General features: G+C 40.8%; 1 protein-coding gene and 1 pseudogene across 6 annotated transcripts in view; one reads left to right on the top strand and one right to left on the bottom strand.

Moving 5' to 3' along the window:
- Positions 1-4,947: 4,947 nt before the first annotated feature.
- On the bottom strand, positions 4,948-6,506 carry LOC117094159 (annotated as a pseudogene).
- DAW1 (dynein assembly factor with WD repeats 1) overlaps positions 6,495-22,704 on the top strand; it is a 66,850-nt gene continuing 50,640 nt past the window's right edge. For 2 of the 6 annotated variants that reach the window (XM_033229971.1, XM_033229970.1), the window contains exons 1-2: positions 6,527-6,617; positions 20,610-20,682. In XM_033229971.1, the coding sequence (XP_033085862.1) occupies positions 6,578-6,617; positions 20,610-20,682 (113 nt within the window). In that variant the 5' untranslated portion in view covers positions 6,527-6,577. Of the gene's footprint in view, positions 6,618-15,445; positions 15,609-20,609; positions 20,683-22,704 lie in introns of those variants that run through there. The other 4 variants (XM_033229969.1, XM_033229966.1, XM_033229968.1 and 1 more) reach the window with 4 other exon arrangements.

Here is a 22,704-nt window from a genome sequence, read left to right as displayed (position 1 = left end):
GTTTTTAAAAATGTAAGCTAATTTTAATATTTAAGCCAAGTATACTAACACTAATTGACATAATTAGCAAGGTATACCTGTCAAGGATCACACAAAAGATTCCAAATTGCAATTGGAGCAATTGTTGACCTAGATTATCAACTGAAATGCAAATGATATGTACATACCCTTTCCTCAGTTTCAAACAAATTTAGCATAATAAGGCTTATTTATTATTATCATCACCGTCCCTAATTCTTACAGAATGTTTCAAGTGAATCAGCTCATAGTGACAACTCTATGAATTGGATACCATGATCATTTCTAGCTTTTTGATGAGGAAACTAACGCCCAGAGAGGTGACGGACCTTGGCCAAGATCCCACATCTAGAAAACGGTAGGCTTCAAGTCAGGCATTCTGCTCTAATGCCTCAGTGGTAAAGCTGTTTTATCAGCTGTGCTGGCTGTTTATCAGCCTGCCATGTACTGGCATTGACCCATCAGTGAATGTAAATTTGGTCACATCTGGAGGTCTGTCTCCCATTGACCTACAATCATTTCTTCCTTCCTTTCTTTCTTTTTTTTTTTTAGATGGAGTTTCACTCTTGTCACCCATGCTGGAGTGCAATGGCGTGATCTCAGCTTACTCTAACCTCCACCTCCTGGATTCAAACGATTCTCCTGCCTCAACCTCCCAAGTAGCTGAGATTACAGGCACATACCATCACACCCAGCTTATTTTGTATTTTTAGTAGAGACAAGGTTCCACCATGTAGGTCAGGCTGGTCTCGAACTCCTGACCTCAGATGATCCATTGCCTCGGCCTCTCAAAGTGCTGGGATTACAGGCATGAGCCACTGCGCCTGGCAACCTACAATCATTTCAAACTCACCCAAAGTCTGATTCTTTCTGTGAATAACTCCCTTGCAATATTTTTCAGAATTAGATCTATAAGAGCAGCATGCCTGGTACTAGCAGGTCCTTAAACATACGTATTGAATGATACAATTAGTGGCCCTGGCCCTGTCAGTTTTCAAGTTCCAGGTAAGATCAGATGCTTTTGAGTCCTGCTGTGGGGATGGAGGCAGGCAGAGGAAGAGGGTAAATGGCGATGTCTGGTCCATATGCCTCCACCCTGATGCAGTTCCTCTGCTCTGGGGCCTGCTGTGACCAGGCCACCTTTAAACTCTGTGCACAGCAGACTGCTCCTGCCTGGCTCTGAGCATCTGTGTCTTTTTTTTCTTGGAGAAGATTGCATCTCTCTTTTTATCTGCTGCTCTTGGTGAGGCCCCAACAGCAGTGATGCAGTCATCTCATTGATGTCAGCTTTTTCCAGGAGAAGCTGAGCCAAATGGAATCCACCAAGCCTAGCTGCAGCTGGAACTCTTCCTCCCTTACCTTGCCCAGCCTCAAAAATATAGACGCTGGATCCCCCAGACTGACTCCTTCCTCCCTCTCTCCTCCTCCTCCTTCTCTCTCTCTCTGTAAATATAAATATATGTATGTAGAGATATACTACATCCGTACATATAAATATGTATGTATAGATATACTACATCCATATAGTGCAGTGGTGTGATCTCAACTCACTGTAACCACCACCTCTTAGGCTCAAGCCATCCTCCCACCTCAGCCTCCTGAGTAGCTGGGACTACAGATAAGTGCCACCACACTGGGCTAATTTTTGTAGTTTTTGTAGAGACGAGGTTTTGCCCTGTTGCCCACGCTGGTCTCAAACTCCTGAGCTCAGGCAATCTTCCTGCCTTGGCCTCCCAAAGCGCTGTGATTTCAGGCGTCAGCCGCCACGCCCACTATACATATTTTGATTTTAGAGACTACCTCCCTCCCCAACTCCCACCCTCCCAGGTACCTTCGGATTCCTCCCTCAGCCTGATGTCCACTGTCCTCTCTCAGTACATTGGAGCATCTGAAACCCAATTATGTAGATAATTCCAGCTTCTTCCCATGTTGTTTCTGGGTCTCATTTACATTCGAGCGTGTGACTGAACAACCAGTTTACTGTTCCTGATAATCAGGGAAGACTGCCTGGAATACACAGAAATACTTGATCATGGGAGACGAAGCACAATTTCACTTGCTTCATTCTGTCCAAGCCAGTGTAACCTATTAAGCTGGCACAGTGGCTCTCAAGCTTCATCATTCATTAGAATCACCAGGAAAGCACATTTAAACACGTGTTGTTGGACCTCATCAGTGTTTCTGATCCAGTAGGTTGGAACTCGGTGGACGTGAGAGTGTATATTGCTAATGAATTCCTAGGTGATACTGACCTTGCTGGTTTGGGGACCATACTTGGATAACTGAAACCCAGAGTGACTTCACTGTATTAGACTGGATTGGCTTAGCAGATTAAAATTACTGCTATTCATTATTTAGTTTCTGGTTGTTCAAGGCAGGTGCTGGTGGGAACGTCTTAGTTCAGGCTTCTGTAACAAGTACCATGGACTGGGTGACTCACAAACCACAGAAACTTCTTCCTCACAGTTCTGGAGACTGGAAGTCTGAGATCAGGGTGCTAGCATGCCCCTTTACTTTGAAATAAATCAGTATGCTTTCCCTAAGAACAAGGACATTCTCTTACATAACCAGTACAATGATCAAAGTCAAGAAACTTAACATTGATATAACACGATTATCTAAACCACAATCCATATTCAGAGTTCATCCATTGTCTCAATGATGTCTTTTGTAAGTACTTATTATTCTGGTTCAGGATCTATCATCACTCAGTGCATTTAGTCATTCTCTTTAGATTTATTTAATCTCAAATATTTCTTCAGACTTTTCTTTCCTTGACTGTCAACGATTATTTTGTACAATTTATTCAATTTGGTTTACTCTGATGTTTACTTATGATTTGAGTCAAGTAATTCATTTTGGGCAGGAATTCCAGAGAATTGCTGCTTTTTTTTTTCTTCAGTCTTGCTCTGTCACCAGGCTGGAGTGCAGTGGCATGATCTCGGCCCATTGCAACCTGTGACTCCCTGGTATGAGCGATTCTCCTGCCTCAACCTCCCCAGTAGCTGAGATTACAGGCACGTGCCACCACGTCCAGCTAATTTTTGTATTTTTAGTAGAGATGGGATTTCACCATGTTGGCCAGGATGGTCTGGATCTCCTGACCTCGTGATCCGCCCACCTTGGCCTCCCAAAGTGCTGCGATTATAGGCGTGAGCCACCGCGCCCGGCCTTGCTGTGTTCAATGCATTGTAATATAAGGTAATATATGTCAGTTCATCCCACTATTGGTGATGTCATCCCTGACTCAAGTGGTCCTCTCACCTCAGCCTCCTGAGTAGCCGGGACTGTAGGGGCACACACCACACCCAGCTAATTACTTTTTTTGTAGAGACTAGATCTTGCCTTGTTGCCCAGGCTAGTCTTGAACTCCTGGGTTCAAGCAATCCTCCTAACTTGGCCTCCCAAAGTGTTGGGATTATAGGTAAGAGCCACCATGCCCTGCCCAAAGATGGCATTTTAAATGGCATGAGCACAAGCAATAACATAGGTGACCAAAATCTACCAAAGACTTTCTCATTTCTATAGAACAAACTCTTTGCCCCTCCCTCCATAAGTCCTTCCGGAGTGTCTTAATGGCTAGGAGAAAGTTTGAGCTGGAAGAGAGCTTGGATTTCACATGGTTCGCTGTTTTCCAAGTATGGGATGCTTACTACTGGTGAGAAAAAGATGATTTAAAAAAAAAAATGTGTTGCATGTTTATATTAGGCTAAATTGTGTCACTTAGTAGCAAAGGCTTTGCCATCTCAATGATCTTTTCAATCTTCTGAACACATCAAGTAGGAAGGCTCAGTTGAATGCTATTCCATCTTGTAGCCTGTCTTAACAATCTCAAACAGTTGCTAATTTCCCTCCCTCCCTCCCTCCCTCCCTCCCTCCCTCCCTCCTTCCTTCCTTCCTTCCTTCCTTCCTCCTTCCTTCCTTTACAAAGAAAGGAATGGTTTTGGGTTCAGAGTCTTTGTGGCAGTATGTAGTAATTAGTATATAGTAATATAGTAATATATTGTAGTATATAGTAATTCAATGCCTTTAGATCAATATATTTTCTATTTTTACTGTGCATACACATATATACAATGTATTTTAAAAATTGGCTTTACAATATGTAGTTTTATCACTTGGTTTACAACTAAATATATTGTAAACATTTTCTACAACAGTTAAAATAATTGCATAGCTTGGAGGAGACATAATTTATTAAGCAATCTTGTTGGGGACATTGAGGTATAATTTTATTTTTATAAGGAGACTTCATTCTTTTTACAACACCTTTGGGGAAAAAATGGGAGTCCTTGTCTCATATAGCTTTCTACAGACAATGGAAATTTGGCCTTCCATTTAGCCTTTTAATTTGCTTCTCTACACCCACCTAATCACCATCAAGTAACCCATTTTATGTTTTCCAACTTCTCTCTCCCATGTGCTTCCTCTTTCCTACCCAGTCTCCCTGCATACACGCAGATGAACTTCCATTCCTTCAACCCTCTATTTCCTCCCCTTAAAGAGGCTTTCTTTCCTTTTAAAGAGACTATTTTAATGGATTTTTATCAACTCTACTCAAAACTGTATCCTAAGGTCCACATAGTCTTTAATAATCTGAAGATATAATTCAATTGTTTAAAATAACATTTTAAGAAGACCTTGGTAGAATTATATGTATCAAGAAACACTGGACTTAGGCACAGTGGAGATTATGGCTGACTTTCTTTTGACAAAAGAAGTAGTTTTTGTGGGGAGGGCAGGGCAAAGAGGTAAGAAGTAATTGGCATTATAAGGAAATGTTAGAGACCATTTTGGAAATGTATTCATTATTTTAAGGCAACTAACAAATGATCATCTTTCAGTTAGGACGTTGTAGCAGCAGCCTTTACTGGTCATGAAATTTGCATGATACCTAAAATTGTATTTCTGGAAATAGGTCAACAGCAATTAAGAGTAACTTTGTATAGAAAGGCAGATGCCAGCTAGCATAAAAGTGGTACATGCAGGCGGTGGTAGTTCTGGAGTCCTGGAAGCCGTGAGGTGCTCATCCATCACAAGGCCAGCACAGCCAGGTAAAAATGCCTGAAGAAAGCAGTGGAGCTGGCCGTGCCAGCATTTACACATGGAACACTTCTTGGGCAGCTGGGTGTCATGGGGCACAGACCCACAGTTCTCTTTGCATATGTCATGCTCACAGTTCCATCCATAGAAGGAGGCACAAAAAGGCATAGAAAGGGCAGGCACAAAAGGACCCCAGCATGCAGGTTCCCCCATTCAGGCAGCAGGTTCTGTTTAGCTCCTTACTATCCTGTATCCCCATGGGGGGCACAAGCTGGGAAGACGGAGGACAGATTGCAGGCTCCTCCTGGGGCCAAATGCTGTCATCTCTGAAGGCCAGATCTCCCTGAGAGAGATGCACAAGTTCCTGATGGCCCAGCCCTTAACGACCAATTCAACACCTTTAAAAATTGCCTTTACTTTTACAGTTACTGGCTGTTTACTGAACATTTCATATAATTTTAAATTTAGAAATGAAAACTTCACAGGTGGAATTAAATTCTGTATAATTTTCAGTAAACAGCCAGTAACTGTAAAAGTAAAGGTAATTTTTAAAATTACATTTTACAAAGTTAAGTAAAATAAGTGAGTCAATCTAGAGACATTTTAAGAACTTAAAGAAAACTTAGGTATGGATCTCTGGAAGAGGTAAGGAGAGATATGGCTCATAGTTGTGCAGATAACACAGTAGTTACTTAAGTTTGGGAAATTCCGATTTAGGCCAAATTTCTTAAAGGAAATTGATAAGCTGGCTGGCTGACTCTTTCTCTCCACAGACTTCCTGATGGAAATGTGGCAGGCAAACAACGATGCTGGCAAGAAATAGGACAGGCCGCATGAAGGCCTGGAGAGTTTTAAGCCCAGGTTGAGAGTACAGGTGCAGGCTTTCTGGTGTAGGTTCCGACGCACCTGCCTTCAATTTCTGCCTCTACTATCCATTTAGGCTGTGACCTCTAGTGGTAGTTCTCCACTTTCTCTAATTCTCAGTTACTTCATCCTTAAGAAGTGGTACATAACTCACACCTTGTTCGGATTATATGAGTATGTGTGCATACACCGTTTAGTGCAACGTATGGCACAGAGTCAAGAAACGCAGGATATTAAGTTGAGGTCATTTTTCTTTTGGGAGGACAAGGACAGGGCACGGGCTGGGGCTCCGAGTGGTAACCAGCAGCAGGCTTTTCCTCCTGCCCTTCCTTTTGGGAAACGAATGTGCTAAAATAGCGCATGCAGCCCAGGCTCTGGCCTAGGCCGTCGGTTCCCGGCCATGCTTAGCTCCTCTGAGGTCGCCCTTAGTGAGAATACGAGGTGCCCCCACCCCGTTCACTCTAGACACCTCCAGAACACTCGCCTCCCGCGCACTGGAGCCGCGGGACACCCCCAGCAGCCAGCGTAGCGGGATCACCCGGAAGCCCCAGGACCGCTTGGTGAAACCTGCGCATGCGCATCCGCGTTCCTCTGCTGTTTAGCCGTTTCCATGGCTACGAAGCCCGTCGGCCGGGAATAGGAGAGCAAGAAAATGAAGCTCAAGAGTTTCCTGCTCCGGTATTATCCGCCAGGTAAGCGCCAGCCCGGCCGGTCAGCCCCACGTAGGACCCTGGGCTCCCAGACTGGGAGGGTTTGGGGCAGAGGAGGGCACGGGGACTGAGGGGCGGCGGGGTTCCCAGGTGGGACTGGAAGTCGGGCACTTCCCAACCTGTGCCCCTCATTCCTTCAGATGCTGGACTCGTCCTCAAAACATTAACAATTACTCTTTTAGGAATTTAAAGAGTTTAGCTTGACTGTGCATATCAGTCCGTCTGAATTTATTGAGTGCCTACTGCGTACACGCTTTGTGCTCTGTGCTATGAAACTTTAACGAAGTTCATAGTCCTTGATTTCAATGAGTGAAGTAACTATGGAATAAATTACTTAACTATTACTTAGTAACATAAGCAATACATTAATTACCTAATCCTTGCCTAACTCTAATTTTAGGTGAGGACATGGTCACCTTTAAAGAATAAGTGACACCCATTGATCACTCAGCTTGTTAGGGACAGAAATAGAAGTGGAATTCTTGGGTTCTAATTCAGAACTCATATTCTGAATTAGAAACATCTGCAAACAAACAAACAAAAAAATCTGCAAAACATGCCACTCCAGGCAGAAGATAACCAAATACACTAGCCCAGTGAAGTTTGGATAGGAAGTGTCATAAAGATTTCAAAGGAGGGTAAGATACTTTGGACTTGTTTGGTTTAGAATAGCTTTATGAGGGATGGGACTTGAATTTAAGGTTGAATGTCTCACTTTTCCCAGCAACATATCCAACATCTCTGATGAGGTATCACACAGAGAGCTCATGATTTCTTTTTTCCAGTCCCATCCCAATCCTCCTGCTTCCTCAGACTGTGCCCTGCCAGTAGAAGGCATCGTCACCCTGCCTGTTTTTTGCCAGAAACCTAGGTGGTCACTTTTTGTTTCTCTCTTGTGATCATTAATTCCACCCCACCCCCACCCCCGCATTGCTTTATCCATTCTGCCAGCTCTAAGTCCAAAATATTCTGGGAATCCATCAGATTATCCCTCTTTCCACAGCACAGATTTCTTGGTCTAACATCCCTTCCAGCTGCCAGCCTAGTCCAACCCTCCATTCCAGCCACCATTCCCTCTGGCTGGGCCATTCCAGTGGCTTTTCAACTGGATTCCTGGTTTTCTCACTCATCTCCTACAATCCATCTGCCACTAGGAGCCAGTGGAATCTGAATTCAAGATCTCCAATAGTTTCCTACCATGCTGAGAATACCATCTGCACCCTGTGGGATTTGGCTTATCCTGCACCGTTAACTTCTAAAACTTCACTTGTGTAGCCTCACTGTACTTCCGACTTCTTTAGCTTGTTCTTCTAAGACTTAAGAGAGGGTCTTTTCCTCATTTGTTTTGTGGACCCAGCTTTCCCTAGAGCTAGGTAAAGCTGCTTCCTTTTCTTCAGGTTCGATCAATGTCAGCCACCTGGAGAGACTTTCCCACCTATTCGAAGTAGCTGGTGCTGATTTTACTCTATGCCACAAAGTGCTTAAAAATTATATTTGTCAGCATCCAAAACTCTACTTGTTATGTTTCAAATGTCTGCCACTTTCCCATTTAATGTAAACTTCGTGAGAACTAAGATCTTAGTGTTTTTTGATCATTGTAGCATGCCCAGCTCCTAGAAGAGATTTGGAGACATAGGAGATCAGGAATGTTTGTTGAATGAATGTATGGGTAAATGGATGTGTTTGATGAGAGATCAGGTGTGGAAATTACTGAGAATAAATCCTGAAAATCTTAAGGGATGCTGCTTCTGCCTCCCTGAAAGACCAATCCTGGACAGCTACTTTCTCCAATGGGAAGTTGACATTTGTAGAAAAGACACTCATTTTCTCTGTCATAGAATTCCAGTTAAAATAACATGAGAAAGTTATATATATGAGAGTGTCTAGAGAAATTTATTTTATGTAATTAATTAATTTATTTAATTTTTGAGACAGAGTCTTGCTCTGTGCTAGGTTGGAGTGCAGTGGCACAATCTTGGCTCACTGTAACCGCCACCTCCTGGATTCAAACGATTCTCATCCCTCAGCCTCCCAGGTAGCTGAAATCACAGGTGTGCACCACCATGCCCAGCTAATTTTTGTATTTTTAGTAGAGATGGGGTTTCACCATGTTGGCCAGGCTGGTCTTGAATTCCTGACCTCAAGTTATCTACCTGTCTTGGCCTCCCAAAGTGCTGGGATTACAGGTGTGACCCACTGCACCAGGCTGAGAGTATCTACGAAATTTAAATTAGGCATAGGTATATAGTATATAGAAAATTAAAAATTAAGACTAATAGTTTGTTTCCTTTAAGTATTCCATAATTTTCTTTTGGCTCTTTTTGCCCATAGGCCTGTGCTGGTTCCCATAGGTGTACCAATAAATGAAGTTCTTGCTTTTATCCCTTTGTTGTGGAGTGTAGGTTAAGAATGTGGGCTCTGGGTTCAGAAGAACTGATTCTCAACATATACAATAATAATAATAATAAAAACTTGGGCAATTTGTTTTATTCTATCAAAGCATGGGTGCATGGTGACAACAGCACCACTTCACAGGTCTACTAGACCCTTCCAGCTGCTTATTTTATTTGATTCTTTCTCTTCAGAGTAAAGAAACCTTTTTGGAAGAATATTCTCCCCAAGTGCTGTCCTCCCTTCCTATCATGCTTTCACTCTCATTGCCGCACTGGAACTGCCCACTTCAAGATCTCCAGTGACATTCACATTGCTAATCCACTGGTCAAGCCACAGTCCTTGCCTGCCTTGACCTGACAGCAGCATTCGACCCATCTGACCGCTCTGCTTTCCTTTGGCTTCCAGGACACATATTCTACTTTCCTTCCTGTCTCACTGTCACTTCTTCTGTGTCCATCTTGTTGGTTCCTCTTCTTCTTTTTGATTATTTAATGTTGGAGAGCCCCAGAGCCCCAAACTTGGATTTCCTTTTTCTATCTACGCTCATACACTAGCCAATCTCATCCATTCTCAAGGCTTAAAAACTATCCTGAAGCTGGGCGCAGTGGCTCACGTCTGTAATCCCAGCATTTTGGGAGGCTGAGGTTGGCGGATCACCTGAGGTCAGGAGTTTGAGACCAGCCTGCCCAACATGGTGAAACCCCATCTCTACTAAAAATACAAAACAATTAGCCAGGTGTGCTGGTGCGGGTCTGTAATCCCAGCAACTCAGGAGGCTGAGGCAGGAGAATTGCATCTCAGATGGGGGTCTCCCATGGTCTCCCCCATCTCAGCAAATTGCAGCTCCATTTTCCCACTTGCTCATGTCAGATATTTTAGACTCTTCCTTGTCTCCTCTCTCTCATCTCCACATCCACTAACAGATCCTGCTGGTCCTGCCCTCAAAATATATGCAGAATTCAACAATTTCTCCTACCTGATTGGTACCATTCTTTTTAGCGTGAAAGCTTCCTTCCAGCTTTGCCCCTCTTCAGTCTATATGGCAATGGGGTGGTTCTGTTAGAGCATAAATATGACCATGTCACTCTTCTGCTCCAGCCCTCCAATGGCTTCGCAGCTCGCTTAAAGTAAAAGGGCCATGATCCCCAAGGCCCTCCAAAATCTCACCCCCTGTTGCTTCCCTGACCTCACCACTTTCGACTTTTCCCTCCAGCAACACTCCTCTCCTTGGTGTTCCTTGGATGGGGCAGAGGTGTTCCCACCTAGGGTCTGCAGTTGCTGTTCTTTCTGCCTTGAATAACCTACCCTTGTACATTTGTATCGCTAGTGCCCCATCTTTTTAAACTCTTTCCTCAAAAGTGTGTAAAGTGAAGACTTAGATGACTCCTTTCTGAGCATTTCTATCTTCTTCTCATGATATTTCACACCCCCTTTCCCTGGTTTGTCTTTTCTCCTTGGGACTATCTTTTTCCAACTCATTATTTTACTCATTTATTTTGCTTATTGAGAATAAAAGATTGATGAAGGTAGAAACTTTGTCTATTTTGTTTACTCCTTATCTCTGGCACCCAGAGGAGAATCTGGTGCATAAAATGACATTAATGTTTTTGTTGAATAAGGGAGTTTAATGAGATGATGTGTGTTAAACAGAATGCCTCAAACTCTTCCTGAAATGTGAAAGGGCCAGATAAGTTATGTTTGATCTACTTCAGCTCTAAAAGCCTAGGATTCTTTTCTTTTTTTCTTTTTTTTTTTTTTGAGATGGAGTCTAGCTCTGTCACCCAGACCGGAGTGCAGTGGCTGATCTCGGCTCACTGCAAGCTCTTGGGTTCATGCCATTCTCCTGCCTCAGCCTCCCGAGTAGCTGGGACTACAGGCGCCCACCACTACGCCCGGCTAATTTTTTTTTTTTTTTTTGTATTTTTAGTAGAGACGAGGTTTCACCGTGTTAGCCAGGATAGTCTGGATCTCCTGACCTCATGATCTGCCCACCTTGGCCTCCCAAAGTGCTGGGATTACAGGCATGAGCCAACGCGCCCAGCCAAGCCTAGGATTCTTGTAGAGATCTTAGGCTCACGTAATTCTCTTGACTCATGCTTGCCATTATTGCCTTAATGCTTATCTCATAATGAGGTCATATTACTTAGCATGCTTGACATTTAATTTCTGAATTCCAATCTTTGGTGAGCCAAATCATATGCAAGTTTCCAGGATACTACTGAATAGCAGGTAGGTGTTTCAATAACAGCATTATCAGATAGGAAAAAATCATTCCACTGAATCATTCACGTGCTAACTTTATCCCTTCTGCATATAGAGCAGTTTTGTTTTGCCTCCCAATCCTCTAATTTTCACCCTCCCACTTTCTTTTGAATAACGTATAGGTCAGGGGCATTGTCTTGCTGCTATCTACTGAATTATCCCTCTCCCTACATTCCCAAAGGCTAAATGTACGTGCCAGTAACATGGCTAACCAAACATGGGACATTCCTTTTCATCTTGGTCACATTTATTAATTCATAAGCTCTTTGCTTTGGGAAGAGTGGGTGTTGACTATGTATTTTTCAGCTGACTCAGTTGTGACAATTTTTGTATTTCATTTATTGTGTGAAGTCCATAGTTCTTTGACCAGAAGAACGAATTAAGTCAACATTAACTAATCTAGTTAACATTCTAAGCACTTTAAGAATTTCTGTTGATTGAATATATAATCTAAGTAAAGAATACTAGTATCATTTGAAGCATGCCCTTTTAATGTATTAAAGAATTTGAGGAATAGAAGCTTCTCACCTAAGTGTTTTGGGAATTAGATTTGTTGAATAATGCACAATCAAGGGAAAATCAAGATTATTAAGATACTATGGGAAACAATCACTGAAGAAAAGCATGTATTTCTGGCAGCATCTTTGTTTATTTTAATTTTTAATTTTTATTTTTGAGACACAGTTTTGCTCTGTTACCCAGGCTGGAATACAGTGGCACAATCTTGGCTTACTGCAACCTCTGCCTCTGTCTCCTGAGTAGCTGAGATTACAGCCATGTGCCATTATACCCAACTAATTTTAGTATTTTAAGTAGATATGTGGTTTTACCATGTTGGCCAGGCTGGTCTCGAACTCCTGACCTCAAGTGATGCACCTGCCTTGGCCTCCGAAAGTGCTGGGATTATAGGCGTGAGCCACTGCTTCCAGACTCTTTGTTTTCTGTTTTTATTCTTCATGATACATATCACAGCCTTTTGCTCATATTGGAGCTCACTAATCATGAGAGGGGTGAACATATTGCCTAGATCAAAGTTCCACAACGTTTTTGGCACCGGGGACTGGTTTCGTGGAAGACAATTTTTCCACAGACCAGGGGGATGGTTTCAGGATGAAACTGTTCCACCTGAGATCATCAGGCATTAGTTAGATTCACATGAAGAGTGTGCAACCTGGATCCCTGTATTCACAGTTCACAATAGGGTTCGTGCTGCTATGGAAGTCTAATGCTGCTGCTGATCTGATAGGAGGCTGAACGAGCTCAGGCGGTAATGCTCGCTCGCCCGCCACTCACCTCCTGCTGTGTGGCCCGGGTTCTAACAGGCCACAGACTGGTACTGGTCCAGGGCCCAGTGGGGTGGGGGGATCCCTGGCCTAGAGGTTTTGTCACAGTGAAGCAGTCAAATGTACATGTTTAAATTTTGTACTTTATTTTCTAGATCCATTTGTACAGCATCCCAAAGAATTTTTAGTAGTCAGCTTAAAGACTTTGAACTTTTTACTTTATTACAAACAAATAGTGAATAAAGAAAGCAGACTTTTGTTAACTTATCTGCTAAAATGTTAAAAATGTATTTCCTTGGAGTATTAGATCATACTCTGTGTACTGCCAGGTACTAATTCTTTCCAACCTTTCTCTGAGTTACAGATTATTATTATATGGCTTATTCATTGTGTACATCATTTATTTATGCAAGCATTTATTTCCTCAATAATTAATAGCACATATTAAATATCCTCATATATAATGCAAAAAATCTAAAATTATAGTACAGAATGAAACACTCCCTTGATGATAATGGCATCTTGCACTGATACAGACTTTGTATGTTTAAAGTATGTATCTTTCTTGAATTTTCAAATAGCTTTGTAGTGATCTTGATCTTCAAGGATTTATATTCTGATAATGCTGATCAACTGGGCATGGTGGTGCATGCCTTTAATCCCAGCACTTTGAGAGGCTGAGGCAGGAGGATGGCTTGAGCCCAGGAGTTGAAGACCAGCCTGAGAAACATAGTGAAATCTTGTTTCTACAAAAAATTAAAAAATTAGCTGGGCATAGCGGCATGTGCCTGTAGTCCTGGCTACTCAAGAAGATGCAGCAGGAGAATGGCATGGGTCCCCAGGAGTTCGAGGCTACAGTGAGTGTTGACTGTACCACTGCACTGCAGCCTGGATAACAGAGCAAGACTCAGACTCTAACAAAATGAAAAAGAAAAAATGTAGATCCCTATCATTTTTTCTATTTTCTTATTTTTCTCTTACTTTTTAAATTTAAATTTATTTATTTATTTCTTTATTTTTGCCTAGGCTGGAGTGTAATGGCACAATCTCAGCTCATTCAACGTCTGCCTCCTGGGTTCAAACGATTCTCGTGCCTCAGCTTCCCAAGTTGCTGGGATTATAGGCATGCCACCACACCTGGCTAATTTTTTCCATTTTTAGTACAGACAGGGTTTTACCATGTTGGCCAGGCTTGTCTTGGACTCCTGGCCTCAAGTGATCTGTCTGCCTCGGCCTCCCAAAGTGCTGGAATTACAGGCATGAGCCACCATGCCTGGCTTCTCTTACTTTAATAAAATATTTGTATATAGCCAAATAATGGAAAATGCATCAAGGAATAGCTAAGATCAGCCTCATCCCCCTGAAGATGCGATCATGACTTGAAAGGAGCCACCTGACACGTTAGAGTGCCTGTGTCTTCAAGCTGCTTGTGTTGAATGTTATCAGTCTTTGTGATCTTTGCTAATTTGATGGGTAAAACTTATGTCTATTCTGTTTTGTATTTTTTCTTAATAATGAAGTTAGGGACTTTTTGTTTTGGTTTATTGATCATTTTCTGTCTTTGTAAATTGACTGCTCCTGACTTTTGTCCAATTTTCTTTTTAAAAATCATTTTTGGAGTTCTTTATATTAAGTTCTTAAAGCTTTGTGTTTATGGTTCAAACTTTGCTGATTACTATTTGCCTTTAACTTTGTGGCATCTTGTATCGTACAGAAGCTTACAACTTATTTTAGACAAATTGGTCAATTTTTTCTTTTATAGCTATTGTATTTCAGGTACTTACAAAGGTGATTACAGACACTAAGAGACAAATACATTGTATTATCTAGAATGTTTTATATTTTATTTTTAGTATTAAAATTTGTAATCAACCTGGAATATTTTTGTACATTGTATGTGGCAGAAATCTATTTTATTAAGTTTTCAAAAAATCTAACTATTATATCATTTATTGAGTAATACATTCTTTCTCTATTAATTTGAAATATTATCACATCATTTATTGAACAATACCTTCTTTCTCTATTAACTTGAAATATTACCTTCATTTTATTTTTAAATTTTGATGTATAGATGATCAAAATTGATGATTATGCTGATCTAATTTTGTATCAAAACCACACTTTTTTTTTTATAGTTCACTGTAATATCTGGTAGAGTAAATTTTCACATTTCAAAAAGTAAAATCATTATAATTACATTAACTTCATAAATTTGACATCTTTACAGCATTGGGTTTTCTCATCCAGAAATGTGTCTCCTCATTTATCACAATTTTCTTTTATATTCAATAGTAAATTTAGGACTTGCACATTTCTTGTTAATTCTATGTTTAGATATTCAGTAATTTTCTTTGCAATTATAAATGTGATCTTGCCATTAACTGTATCTTCAGTGGATACAGTATCTCTTTCTTATCTTCTTCCAGTCTTAGCTTTTTGTATTCTATTCATCTTTTGTAAGCACCTTAAATCTTTTTTATAACATGTGGCACACAGTTAAGTTTAAAAATACTTCAACAATGCTGTAATGTCTATATTTTGCTGAAAAGTTTAATGTGACATGAACAGTCTTTTTTTTTTTTTTCCACTCTAAGGAAATAAGTACTGGTTGACTCTCCACGGAAACTTTCTTTTTTTCTTTTTAAGTTTGCTTTTGAGAGTAGAGTTTGGTTTCAGGTCTTTAGTACAAAGGAACTACTTCTTGGGGGGAAAGAAACCAAAACAAAATTATGTCAAACTATCCTCTAAGTAGCATTTGCTTGCTGTGTTGTGGTGTTCTGGACAGTTTCTTGAGTCATTATAAGCATTTTGAATTACTTTTCTGTTCTAAAATCTTGCAGTTCATTATACAACAGCTGCTTGGATTTCCTGTTTAGGTTTCAGCACATCCATCCAGCAAGACAGGGTTGAGAAACATTCCTTCCGAGAGATCATAGCTGTGCAGCTGAGTGGGTAGTGATGTCCGACTCTGAGGTAGAAACTCCAGAGGAGAAGCAGTGTTGAAGGAGAAGATCCTGGACTCTTTGAGGTGGTAGGGAGACATCTATGTATCTGGAACTCAGAGGAGATATAGGCTGGAGATTTGCGATTAATAGTTAGCATGTTGATGGTAATTAAAGTCATGGTACCGATGAATTTATATAGGGAAAGAATGTAAGGTGAGAAGAGAAGAATCTGTAGACCTGAAGTTTAAAGATGCTTAGTGTTTAAAGGTCAGGCAAAAGAGGACAAAGGAGAATAAAAAATAACAAAGTGATTGGAAAAAGAGAAAGAAGAGATTTTATAAAAAGCTTAAAGAGGGTATATTTGAGGAAGGAGGATATATTGTTTATAGTATTGATTATTTCTGAAAGGCCACATGTTATAAGGACAGAGAATGTCAAATGCATTAAGCAATTTGAGGACGGTCTTCCTGTCATCTACCAGTTAGTTCAGGTATTCAACAAGCACTGCTAGAGCATTTTGAAAGATCATGAAGACACTGGATAAGGGCAGGCACTTTTGATAGAGAAATGGAATCCAGAGAGGAATCTGAGTGTGTTGCTTGTACTTGAACCTAAACAAAAATCACAGGCCTGCTGTGCTTAAATCATGACTTGCCCTGAGAAGGATCTTTTTGGGAATATAGGGAAGCATAGGACATGGATATGCTTCCTTCTTCAAAGATGTTACAATCTCACTGGAAAGAGAAGGCATAAATGCAATTTAAGTAATATAAGGTGACCATGTAGGATATGCCCCAAGGTAGCATTTGATTAATAGCTAGAAAATAAGCACTGTTCATTAAGACTTTATTCCAGGTGCTTTATATACCTCTTATTTAATCTCAACCAGCAAACTGTAGGTTCATAGATGAGAAAATTGACATTTGCTAGATCATGACATAAGTAAGGGGTTGAGGATCTATCTGATGCCAAGTATACACTTTTCAACTCTGCCATGTTCTTTTTCTTTTCTTTTTCTTTTTTCTTTTTTTTTTTGAGACAGTTTCACTCTGTCACCCAGGCTGGAGTGCAGTGGTGTGATCTTGGCTCACTGAAATCTCATCCTCCTGGGTTCAAGCTATCCTCCTTCCTCAGGCTCCCAAGTAGCTGGGATTACAGGCGCCTGCCATCGTGCCCAGCTAATTTCTGTATTTTTATTAGAGAAGGGGTTTCAGCATGTTGGCCAGGCTGGTCTCAAACTCCTGACCTCAAGTGATCTGCCCACTTGGACTCCCAAAGTGCTAGGATTACAGGCGTGAGCCACTGCACCTGGCCTCTGCCACATTCTTTCTTAATGGCTCAGTGCTTTTGAAAAGTAGAGTGTTTTGGCAACATTTCCTATTTTCCCTTGATCTGAAATACTGCTGGAATTATATCTGTTATACCAAACTATGGTCTATAGCTGTGATTCTTAAACTGTGGAGGACTCCTGGGCACCCTTGAACACTTTCAGCAGGGTCTCAAGGTCAAACTTATTTTTCCTAGTAACAATAAGATGTAACTTCCTTTTCTACACTGTGCTGACGTTGTGACTAATGGTGCAGAAGCAAAGGAAGGTGAAACTGCTGGTGCCTTACTACAAATCAAGGTAGTGACACCAAACTCTAATGGTGGTCACTGTATTTATTCTTCACTGACACACACTCACAATAGGAAAAAACAACAAAAAAAATCCCAACAGAACAACCTAGTTTTGCTTGAGGATTTCCTTGATGAAGCAGTGAAAATTATTAATGTAGCAAAATATTAACATGGGAGTGCATGTATTTTGAGTATTCCAGGTGATCAAATAGGAAGTACTAAGAAAGCACTTCTGCTCTAGTGTGAAGTCTGATAGTTGTTGATATGGTTAGGCTTTGTGTCTTCACCCAAATCTCATCTTGAATTATAATTCCCACAATCCCCACATGTCAAAGGAGGACCAGGTGGAGGTAATTGGACCAAGGGGCGGTTCCCCCATGCTGTTCTCATGATAGTGAGTGAGTTCTCACGAGATCTGATGGTTTTATAATTGTTTGATAGTTCCTCCTGCATTCATTCTCTTCCTGCCACCTTGTGAAGAAGGTGTCTTGCTTCCTCTTTTCCTTCCACCATGATTGTAAGTTTCCTGAGGCCTCAGCAGCCATGAGGAACTGTGAGTCAATTAAACCTCTTTCTTTGATAAATTACCCAGTCTTGGGAAGTTCTTTATAGCAATATAAAAACAAACTAATACAGTTGTCTTAAGGAAAATATAGGTGGTCGCTTGAGTTCCGAGATGAGCCAACTTTTTTTCATGGAAAAGCATTTTTACTTGAAAGACTGACTGAGAAACAACATGGTTTTCAGACTCAGACATTTGGTAGACATTTTCTTGAAAATGAAGAATGTGAGCCCACAACTTTCAAGCAAAAATATCAGCATTTCTTAATAGTGATATATTTTAGCTTTCAAGCAAAAAGTGTAAGTTCAGAAAACTTTTGTTTACCACCGTAATCTTGACAGCTTACCAACAGTAAGAGTTTTCTTATGATAAAAATTGGTAGTGAAAGTGGCAAATGTTACTTTCTGATATTGTGTGATGAAATATGTCAACAGTTACAAGATATACATAACTTAGTAGATCAGTATTTTTCAAATGTTTGGTGCACGATTATGCATGGATCATGCATGAATAAAAGATCCATCGAAAGTGTGAAATAGACCAATGGGGTTTAATGCAAGTATATGGAGAAGTTCACTAATATGGTTTCAGATTCTATATCGCAACTAATTTTAAGAAGTTACCATTTGTTGAGTTTTAATATAATGTCAAAAAATGTTCACAATGATATAAAAAGGCAATTTTAATACTCTTTCATTTTCAACCACGTATCAGTGTCTGAATACATTCTTTTCTTATACTTTTCTTAAATATATAAAATATTTAACAGCAGCTTGAATGCAGAAGCAGAGATGAGAATCCAGTGTCTTAAGCTAGATATTAGAGATTTGCAAAAGTATAAAACAGTGCTACTCTTCTTACTCTTTTTAGGGTCATGAAAATATATTTTTACAAAAATTTTATAAAAATATGCTATGAATTATTGTTATTTTACTTAATACATATTTAAAAATTTCTCAATTTTAGTTTTTAATAATGGAAAAAACCCAAAAACTCTTTGGTGTCCTAAATAATTGTTAAGAGTGTAAGGTGATCCTGAAGCCAAATTTTTGAGATGTACTAGTTTATATCCACAGACAGAGGTAGTAGAATAAAGTGGTTGGGAAGCTCTGTCTAGTTTTTGTTAGCGCTGGACTGTTCAGATGGAATATATTCTATGGATCCATCTTCAAGTTCACGGATTCTATTCTCTGTCATCTCTACTTTTGAACTCACTTAGCAAGTTTTTTTTTTCTTTATTTAAAATTAATTTATTTTTTTCTTATACTTTATGTTCTAGGGTGCATGTGCACAACGTGCAGGTTTGTTACATATGTATACATGTGCCATGTTGGTGTGCTGCACCCATTAACTCGTCATTTATAGTAGGTATATCTCCTAATGCTGTCCCTCCCCCCTCCCCCCACCCCTTAGCAAGTTTTTTATTTTTGTTATCATATTTTTCAGTTCTATAATCCTCATTTGGCTTAATAAATATTTTCTTGGATTTTCCATTTTTTCATTTGTTTCAAGTGAAATTGTAAATGATTGTTGAAGGATTTTTATAATATCTTCTTTAAAGTCCTTGTCAGATGATTCCAACCTCTGATTCATCTTGGTATTAGTGTTTGTTGATTGTCCTTGGTATAATAGGTGATTTTCAAAAAATTGGCATGGTGGTTCATGCCTGTAATCCCAGCACTTTGGGAGGCCGAGGCGGGCAGATCACCTGAGGTCGGGAATTCAAGACCAGCCTGACCAACATGGAGAAACCCTGTCACTATTAAAAATACAAAATTAGCCGGGCATGGTGGCGGGCGCCTGTAATCCCAGCTACTGGGGAGGCTGAGGCAGGAGATTCGCTTGAACCTGGAAGGTGGAGGTTGCGATGAGTCGAGATCGTGCTATTGCGCTCCAGCCTGAGCAACAAGAGCAAAACTCCGTCTCAAAAAAAAAAAAAATTGTATCCTAGACATTTTGATTATTACAGGGATCCTTGATCCTGTCTAAACCTTCCAATCTGGCGAAATCTGCTTAGATTTGGCATATGTGTTCTTGGGCTACTTTTGTGGGCGTTAGTTCCAATGGTGTTGGAGCAGTTTCCTAGGCCCTTGCAACGTCACTGTCCTTTGTTTTTTCGGGTACTGCTAAGGCTTCTGCTCAGTCACTGCTGGCGCCACCTGCAGGGGGCGGAAGGTACTTCCCTAGTAGGCCTGGGGTCACTGAGTGATCTTCGTGGTCACTTCTGGCCTGATTGTGCTGCTGGCTGGAAGACAGGGAGACGCAGAGCTTTGCTAAGGCTGCCTCAGTGCCTAGTTGTGGAGTGGGGTCTGAGACATCCGTGGATGTCACTGTTGCCCCTTGTGCAAGTGGAGAGGACCATCCACCAAAGGCCTGGCTGTGGAGCGGGTCTGCGAGGTTCCAGGACTTTCTTGATGGGGCTGCAGCCAGATCCGACTGCCTGCTGGGGCCCAGCGTGTGCAATGGGAACTGGACCAGCTCCAAGCTTCCACTACGGGATCAAACTGCTTGCAGAGGCCCCATTTGTGGGGCAGGGATTAGGGGCCTCTTGTCCTAGTTTTGGGGTGTGGGGTGTAGTGATAAAAAGAAAATCCAGGAATCTCACCACGTAGTCATTCCTCAAGCCCTGAAACCCATAGCCAGTCTACCTTCTTCCATCCATCTTTCTATTATTTTATCATTGTCTATTGGACAATTTCAAGGGTATTTAGTTAAATTTAGAGGGAAGGACCGGGGAAAAGTGTGTCTACATGATCTTGTTTTGGAACTAGATATCACTGCTTATTTGTTGTTAAAAAATTAAACATTTAAAACAAAAATGGAAAAAACTGTGGCAACGTAGGTTAACTTTTGACATAGGTGGTCATCGTAAGTGTTTTTATAACATGTTTGTTTATTTCTATAGGAATTATGTTGGAATATGAAAAACATGGAGAATTAAAGACGAAGTCAATAGATTTGCTTGATCTTGGTCCCAGGTAAGTTAGCTGTAGGATTCAACAAGTAAATGTGCATGGGGAAAGCCTTGACACAGAGTGATGTGTGGATGAGCTGCATAAACTGCAAATAATACATTGTTTTTAAAAAATTGTTCTTCTGTGGTGTATCAGTTTCTGTTTGTTTCAGGGAGTTGCACCTGAGGCTCTTGCTGAATGAAGAGGAAGTGGGAAAAGGGTCATCGCTCTTTTCTTTTCTTCTAAGGTCTTAAAAAAATAAACCTTTTAGTTTATAATTTTAGAGAGGCTGTGAAGGTAGAGTTTCCACACCCAGTTTCCCCTGATGTTAACATCTTAGATTAGTGAGGTACATTTATTAGGATTAATGAACCAGTGTGATACATAATTATTAGCTAAAGCCCACTTTATTCAGTTTTTCTTAGTTTTTCCCTAATTCCTTTCTTCTGTTCCAGGATTCCATCCAGAATCCCGCATGACATTTAGCCATCATGTGTCCTTAAGCTTCCCTAAGCTGCGACCGCTTCTCAGACTTCCCTTATTTTTGCTGACCTTTACTTTCTTTCTTTTTTCTTTTTGAGATGGAGCTTCGCTCTCATTGCCCAGTCTGGAGTGCAGTGGCGTGATCTCGGCTCACTACATCTTCCGCCTCCTGAGTTCAAGCGATTCTCTGCGCCCAGCCAGTGACCTTTACATTTTTGAGAAGTACTTGTTACTGAGTTTTAAGAATGTTACTGAGCCTGTTATTTTCTTATTAAATACTTCTTCAGGCTGACTGCGTATGTTCCTCCTCATTAATTGTTATGGAGCAGAACAAGGAGCCCTAATCTCTATTACTGAAGCTTGGTATGAACCCAGAGGAAACCCATGTAATGCCCAGAGTTCATTCTCTGTAGGAAATCTAATGCAAATAGCCGGGCGTGGTTGCTCGCACTTGTAATTTCAGTACCTTAGGAAGCCGAGGCAGCAGGGTCACCTGAGGTCAGGAGTTCGAGACCAGCCTGGCCAACATGGGGAAACCTTGTATCTACTAAAAATACAAAAATTAGCCAGGCATGGTGGTGCATGCCTGTAGTCCCAGCTCTTCAGGAAGCTGAGGGAGGAGAATCGCTTGAACCCAAGGGGCAGAGGTTGCAGTGAGCTGAGATTGCGCCACTGTACTCCAACCTAGGTGACAAAGTGAGACTCTGTCTTCAAAAAAAAAAAAAAAAAGAAATCTCATACAAAACTCCACTTCAAGGCCAAGGCCAAGTGTGGTGGCTCACACCTGTAATCCCAGCACCTTGGGAGACCAAGGCAGGAGGATCACTTCAGGGTAGGAGTTTGAGACCAGCTCAGGCAACACAAAATAGCAAGACCCTGTCTTTGTAAACAAACAAACAAACAAACAAAAATCCTACTTCAAGAGAGAGTCAGACTAGTGATTATCCTGTGAGAGCCTAAGTTCAGATAAGGTGAAAATAATCTCAATGGGTGAAAATTGCAAAAGAAACAAAACAAAAATGTTATGTTTTAGGTTTGTGGCCTGAGACTGTAAGCAAAAGGACCTGTCTGATATGGGCTACTCTCTAGTTTTATAATGAGTACACTTGGCACCATAGCTGATGAGACAGGGGCTCTATCAATCCTGGAACTGCTGCCACTTGAGAGGTTTGGTGATTCTGGGAACACCTGTCTAGGGTGGGGATGGGGCATGGCTCAGAGGATGGTGGTCTATGTAGGGTCTAAGTCTTATTTCAGGTGCTTGGCACAAAAAAGGTAGTCAATTGATTTTTTTTTTTTTAAGTCAAAGAATAAACAGTGGCACAAATATTGTCATTGAATACAACAGTCTTTGTTATTTTCAGGAATAATGAGGCCTAATATCAAACTCAACCTGTAATTTTTATAAATGGAACATGTTATTGATTTGTGTGATTATGCTAGCATGCAGAAAGTTTCTTTGTTAGACATTCGTTTATTTAGTCAGCAATTATGTACATGTAACTTCAACACGTATGTAAGAATCTAATCTGGGTTAGATTCTATAAGAGGCTATAAAGATAT

This window comes from Trachypithecus francoisi, unplaced genomic scaffold (genome assembly GCF_009764315.1).
Source record: "Trachypithecus francoisi isolate TF-2019V2 unplaced genomic scaffold, Tfra_2.0 Lachesis_group13, whole genome shotgun sequence".
Taxonomy (NCBI): Eukaryota; Metazoa; Chordata; class Mammalia; order Primates; family Cercopithecidae; genus Trachypithecus; species Trachypithecus francoisi.
This window is presented reverse-complemented; position numbering and strand designations above follow the sequence as displayed.